Here is a 7,098-nt window from a genome sequence, read left to right as displayed (position 1 = left end):
GAGAGGATGGGATGTACATCAGAATAGCAAGAGGCGCCTCTTTGTTGTTCCCCATTCCCAAACAAATCACACCCCAACCCCCTCTAGAGCACCCAGAGGGGAGAATGTTTCCCTTGTGTGTGTGTGTGTGTGTGTGTGTGTGTGAGAGAGAGAAAGAGAAAGAGAGCCGGGTTGCTAGGAGGTGTGAGTTTTCGGGAGGTCCTGCTGAAAGCAAATGAAGCAGTACTTGTGTCAACATTCTGACGGCTGTGATGAGCCACAAAGCCTCCTGGCCAAACATCCAAAGAGCTGCATCACCTCCCTGTAAAAAAAAAAAAAAAAAAAAGCAGGAGCTGTGCTCTCAAAGCCCTCCTAGACTCCGACTTTATCAGAGAGATGAAAACCCCTTTTTTCTTAATCTTAATCTGTGATTTGAGTTTCGGCAGATAGTTAGCAGACTAGCAAATATTTTTTAAATTGTTTCTGATGTTTTCCACAATTATGTTTTGTCCTTTTTTGCTGTGTCTTGTTTTTTCCCCCCTCACCTCTGCCATACAATAGTAACGCAGTAGATGCATCACCAAAAAAAGGGTGACGGTAATGCACCTAAAAGCTGTTTGCCATTAAACGACGAAAATGACACATTACTACCAGACTCTGTTAAAACACGTGTGGCACTGTGAGATTACATGCTACGGCACAAACAAGCAGAAACATCGCAAGACTGCTACATTCATCAGAATGTTCTGTTTAGAACTCCTTTGAAAAAGATATAACAAATAAAAAGTACTGTACAAACTCAGCCAGGTACAGCGAGCATATCATAAGTCTACCACAGCTACGCAGTCATTTAAAAGCAAGTGTGTGTGTGTGGTAGTGGGGTAGGTAGGGTGTGTGTTGGCGTCTTTGATTAATAGTCATAAAGTTCCCAGCGAATATTGAACAGCATTTTTGGTTGAAATGTCCTTCCTTGACAGGCGTTTTAGATCGCCAAGCTGCCGTGACATTCAGCTACATTCTTATTGTCGTGTTTGAACACAAATTACAAATTCTGTTGTAATTAAAGAATTCTTGTTCATATTTCTTGACTCCAACACATTATACACAGGCGATTATACAATATGTGCATGTTCATGTTTTTTTTCTTTTTAAAGGGAAATGAGTGGTCTTTCCTTAAAAGAACAATTGAATAATCTTCAATTCAGCACACCGGATGCATGAAAAGTGATTATCGCTTATCCAACCATCTCTCTTTTATTCGTTGTTGTTGATAGCTAATCTTATCATCATCATGCACGGGATGTTTACGCTGCACAAATGTATGCAAGTGCTGGTTTCTGTGTGGAGCCCTCCGTAGCTCATTGGTGGCTTAGATCTTATGCCCCGAGCAGTACTTAGTCCAGATGTTTGGTGTCTAAAAGGAACATACTACTTTGGAAACTTTCCCACATGCTATCTGGTGTGGTTGACTCTGCGTTGGCCCCAAACATCAAAACAACCCAGTTCTAAAAATAGTCTGAGTCAGTCTGTAGACTCTTAATGTCTCTGAGAGTCAGCTCACAAAGCCCAGCTAAGACACATAGCAATTTTACTCTCACCCTGTCATGCTGCAACTACTGAAGACATCTCATGGCTCCTAGGCTTGATCTACAAGACCCTGGCTGATATTAACTCTTTTAAGCTGCCAATCTTCTCTCTGACACCAGAAACACATGGCATAAGATAAAGATCTGACGAGACAAAGTTCTCTGTCCTTTCCATCAAAAAACCCACAAGGCTGTGCTTTCTGTGCAGTAATGTTTTATTTCAACTATACATGCCGTGTTAAAAAAATCAACAAAAAATATCATGAAACAAAGACCATCATTATTATTTACACATTCACAGTACAACTTTACAACATATCTACACGCTCAAATACTCTGGAGATCATATATACAGCTGGCCTCGCATTGCCATGTTGCACAGTATTTAAATCAAAGTTACATGACAAAATCTGGTTCATCTGCACACACGCCAAGCTCGGACTGAAATATAAAGGCTTCAATTTAGATTGCAACAGAAAGACCCCGTTCATATTGCAATGTACAAGGCAGTTGAGCAGTGTATGCTGAGTGTATGTCTGTGATGTCAGTGTGCATGTGTTGAGTAGAAAAAGAGAGCCCAAACACTGGTTAGATGACAGGCAGAAAGTCTTTACATACAATCATCACTTGTAAACAAAATGTGGCTTTGGGCTAAACAGGCAACTGACACTCAGATAAGATTGCAGAAGTGACCCAAATAATGTATCCCACTGCTACGAGAAATGATCCCTTGATCGTCCCTACTGGCCAATTGAAACAAATTCCTGCCACCGCAATCCCGGGGAGTTACAGATTCTGGATGACCGGCGGCCATGCCAGCAGACGGCTTTTCGTGTGAACACTGTGTTAATACATTGGCTGTGGGCAGGATGTGCTGCGTTGAGCCGACTGCTCCACAGTGCAAGGTCTCACCACCCTACATCCCACGGTCAAGAAAATACATTCACTGCATGGCACCTCTATGTGGTGGATTAACACCATTCTTTTCAACACTCAAAAGAGGAAAAATTGATCCCAATAAATGTTTTTTTTTTTTTTTTTTTTTTACCGTCCCTTTGTATGACTAGCATTCACATGTGGAGTGTTGGTCAATTTGTTCTCCACATCACTTCAGTTTGGATTAGGTAGTAATTTTCCAACACACATCCTGCTTATATAAAAAAAAATGTTTATATAGGATATGACAACAACATACGGAGGACCAATTGACATTGCCAATATCATATACTGTAGTAGTTCATTTTGTGAATAAGGCACACAATGCACAGATTCAGGTTCACTTGCCTAAAAATATTTATACTCCTTATTTATAGTATTTAAGTATATACAGGATCTTGTCATTCCCAGCATGACTCATTTGGACACATCGGTAAATGTTGTGTTGATTGTACACTGGTCACTTACAGGGAAGCTGCACAGGGCACATGGGGCTGCAGAACCAGCACGACAGATGACAAAGATGTAACATCCACGTATTGTTCTCGGGTCAGTTTAATATACCTTTAATAGGATTAATGCAGGAGGAAAAGTAGTGTTCTTCTATTAGCGGACACACAAGTTTAACAGAATATAAGTGCCCTGAAATGTTGAATTCATACACACAGGGCTAAACCATTGGTGTTGCTTTAGTTTCTTATGGTAAACTCTTTAAATAAAACTGTAAAACATTATAAAAGAAAATCATTTTGTTTAAAATTCATGTATAGAATGAGATGAGCATGTTTTTTTTTTTTTTTTTTTTTTTTTTTTTTTTTTTTTACTTAATACCATTGCTACATAAAGACAGAAGACTCTTGAACCACCAGTATAATTTCTACAAAGGGGCAGTGGAGGTTAGGAGAAGTTTCAGTCCTTGAGAGACACATTTTCATCCCATGTTTCAGTTCTTACAGTGTGTTTGGTTGCTTAAAACTACTTCTTGGCCTGTGCAATATAACACACACACACACACACACACACACACACACACACACACACACACACACACACACACACACACACACACACACACACACACACACACACACACACACACACACACACACACACACACACACACACACAAGCAGATGTGCACACCCACATCAGAGGCTATCCCAGCCTGGTAGAGAAGAAAATGCATTAAAGACAAACACCTATGTCTAAAACCAATAGCAGCAAAAGTCCTAAGTAAAATTTCCCAGTGAGTTATAGAGTCCCTGTTTCCATATAGAACCAGCATGACCAACTTCACCGCAGCCTGACCTAATCACCAGAAACATTACAGTGACGCAAAAATATGGTTTCGGCTCGGATCAGATGGGTTTAAACAAAACCAAAGAAGAGATAATATTGTTGAAATGAAAGACAGTGACTTAGGTCTTGAACAGGTCTTGTGGTGCATCCTCTGGCATGTGGCACCACTCTCGATCACCAAGTGCAAAGGCCTAATATGTGTGCTGCCTTTACACAAATGTGCTTTCCAGTCAACCAACACACACTCAAACACATTCATTTGCACTCTTTCTCTCTTCGCTAGCTGCTTGATTCAGCTGTCGCCCGTCATATGTATTTTAAGCAACACACACACTTGTGATTGTTGATTTTCCTCTCCTCTGCCCTCTACCATCTGACTACCAAAAGCCTTGCCTACCTCTCCTTTCTGTTCAGTTCACATTAGTGGGAAGACAGTGCTCAAGGGCAGTGACAAATGAGACCCATTCTTCAAGTATTCCACTGTTATTGACCTGGTACCTCATGCACATACGTTGTAGCGGCCCCTGCTGGTGTCCTAAACCTCACACCTAATATTGGAACGGGTGACACCCAAGCCCAGGTACAATGGGGAGCAGCAGATTCACCACCGTCCACTGTTCATGTCCTGTGGCTACCGTGATAAGGGAGAGAGATGGGGTCGCAGGGAGCAAAGAAGCCCCAATGAGTATCTTTGGCCACACATGATTTTCCCTTTTTAGTGTGAGTGAATGTGCATATCATTTAAAGGGGGAACACGCCTCAAGTTGATACACAAACACACGAGGCCTTATCCCATCCGTACCCCCCCGCCCAAGCCCTCAGGGCTCAAAGCTCTACAGTCAAGGCCAAGAGCTCACTCAGAAATGTCCATGGTCTTTCAATAACTGTACTTGTTGACCACTCGCATCTGTGGAGTCTGTGGTGGAAACCCATTGGGTTTAGGGGGCACATCTGGCTTTAGCGATGGGGTCCGTTTAAGCCCCGTGCGAGGGAGTGAGCCATGCCCACTGTAGCTGCTCTGTCGGGATACAGAGGATGGGTGAGCCGAGTGCATTCCTGGCGCCATCATTCCGCCATGGGAGTCAAGTCTGGAGGGGGGTGTAGGGGGCATGTAACCCCCTCTGTTCATACTGTGTTGGCGAGACACAGACACCCCCATCGTTACCCCATTTGGTGAGGTGGATAAAGAGTGCCTGTGAGAGGCACTCCGGTGGAGTTGGTACCCCCCTCTTTGCCTCTCTAGGGTGCCCCCCATGCTCAGGCTTCCCGTTGGTGTAGTGGGAGTGGTGGGCATGGGCACATCAACCCTCTTGGTAGGGCTGTGCCTTGGCAGGGAGGACGAGGGAGAGTACAAGGAAGCCTCACGACTCGGCACCTGGGGGGGGACTTCAGTCAGTTCCTCCATGGGTTCCAGTGTGAGATGCTGCCTCGGGCGGGGCCCTGATCCCTCTTGAAGAATGGCCTTGGGGGTGGCCACAGAGTCATTTAGGTGTTTTAAGAGGTCATTTAGAGTATTTCTGGCATCCACAGACCTCTTTTGATCTTTCCTACTTCCCTGAGAGTCTGGGTTCTTCTGCGTGTTTTCAGATGAATGTGGAAGAGTATCATCTCCATTGTCAAGGTTAGAGTGGTCATGTGTGGCGTTGGGCAAGACAACCGCACTCGGGATGTGGGAATGTCCCAGGGCAAGGTGAGGGTGGTGGGAGTTGGAGTTGGCTGGAGCAGGAGAAGAAGGAAGGAACTGAGGACTCTTGGCTGATGAGTTGGACTCCTTTCGGGGCCCACTGACCTTCCCGTGAGCCCTCTCCCACTGGTTTTTTATGGGCTGTAGACTTTTCTGCTGGAGCACAGGTGTGGACTCGGGTGTGGGCAGGGCAGCTAGTTCAGGGGGCTGACAGCCGTCTCGCAGGATCATGGTCTTGGTGTCACCGTTGGGTGTACTCAGGTCTTTTCCATTGCTCAGCAGATTGGTGTACAGCTTGGGAGAATCAATGTTGGTTTGGTACTCCTAAGAAAGTGACAATTAAATCAAGAACAAGATTAGACACACTTTCAAATCTTGTTCAATCACTCATTTCTCCAAAAATGTTGCAATAGAGCTCTTTTTATGTCTGTACCTTCACTGGGCTATCAAAGAGGCCATTGAGCTTGATAAAACTTCCAGTGGAGTCAGAGCAGGATGGTGCCGACTCTGCATCCTTGTGGACGTGTCTTGGTTTACGAAGGAATGAGTCTCGGTAGCAGAAAACAATCAGACCAGCTAGGAGGGCACCCATGAGAAAAGCAGCAAACACGCAGGTGATGAGGATGTTCATGTGGACCATCTGGTTGGTCTCACCTGCTTGGATATCCCAAACACCTACAAAAACAGTGAGGCATTGGTTAACCCCCTGGTGAAAAGGTCCAAAGTGCTCAGTGATGCGTACCTCTCCATTAACCAAAGCAGAAATGTGCATGTTTGCATATGAACACAACCATGCGTGAGTTTCTGCTTTTACATCTACCCCAGACGAGGTGGTCAACTACAACTAAATGCCATAAGCCTCGTGACATTGCTATTGATTTCAACCCAGATGAAGAAGAAATATGGTGAAAATTGTGATGTTATGTACCCACATCCATTTCACCATCTCTAAAAAGCATTGTTGTGTTAGTTCAGCAGAGAAGACTTCAGGTGTTGCCTTGACCCACATTCCACTAGAAGCTTTTTGTCATGCGTTGAGTACCAAAGGGATAGGTGTGCTCTCTTATCTGAGACAGAGAGTCAAATCAATCTTTTCGTACAAGAGATCAACCAGCAGGAAATTGGTCAGAAGAAAATTAAAAGCAGTGTTTGTCTTCCAGGTGTTCAGATAGCTGCTGCTCTACGGGAGGTTTGTTAGTAACCACAGACATTAAAAGAGTTAGTCATCCACCGTGCGGCCACAATAGTGATGTGGCAGAGCAGGCCCAGTCAATGATCTACCAGCCAGGGTAAACTGTTACTAGAGCTACAGTTAAAAAATGTATACTGCCAGAAACCAAAACTAGATCCAAACAAAAGATTTAAAAGAAACTATATGGAAATGGAGAGTGTGAGTTTCTATATTAGAAAGAAAAGAAAAAAGAACACAGGAAACTTAATATTTAAACGAAAGCAAAAATCGTAACATGAAAATATAATATGTATGGAAACATAAATTATGTATTAAAATGTCTCATAAATAAAGATACTAAATACAAATCTGCAATGTTTTCTAATGGAAACCCTGAATAGCTGCCACTGTGTGCATGTTTGGGTTTGCATAAAGTTGCCTAT

General features: G+C 43.5%; 1 protein-coding gene across 7 annotated transcripts in view; it reads right to left on the bottom strand.

Annotated features, from left to right (window-relative positions):
* Nucleotides 1-1,762: 1,762 nt before the first annotated feature.
* Nucleotides 1,763-7,098, bottom strand: part of sema6d (semaphorin 6D) — a 66,181-nt gene continuing 60,845 nt past the window's right edge. For all 7 annotated transcript variants that reach the window (XM_069173474.1, XM_069173473.1, XM_069173472.1 and 4 more), the window contains 2 exons: nucleotides 5,918-6,159; nucleotides 1,763-5,808 (listed from right to left, as the gene is read on the bottom strand). In XM_069173474.1, coding sequence (XP_069029575.1) covers nucleotides 4,678-5,808; nucleotides 5,918-6,159 — 1,373 coding nt within the window. In that variant the 3' untranslated portion in view covers nucleotides 1,763-4,677. The remainder of the gene's footprint in view (nucleotides 5,809-5,917; nucleotides 6,160-7,098) is intronic.

Source organism: Embiotoca jacksoni, unplaced genomic scaffold (assembly GCF_022577435.1).
Source record: "Embiotoca jacksoni isolate LCO1_2020_lvr unplaced genomic scaffold, fEmbJac1.0.p SCAF_6, whole genome shotgun sequence".
NCBI lineage: Eukaryota > Metazoa > Chordata > Actinopteri > Embiotocidae > Embiotoca > Embiotoca jacksoni.
This window is presented reverse-complemented; position numbering and strand designations above follow the sequence as displayed.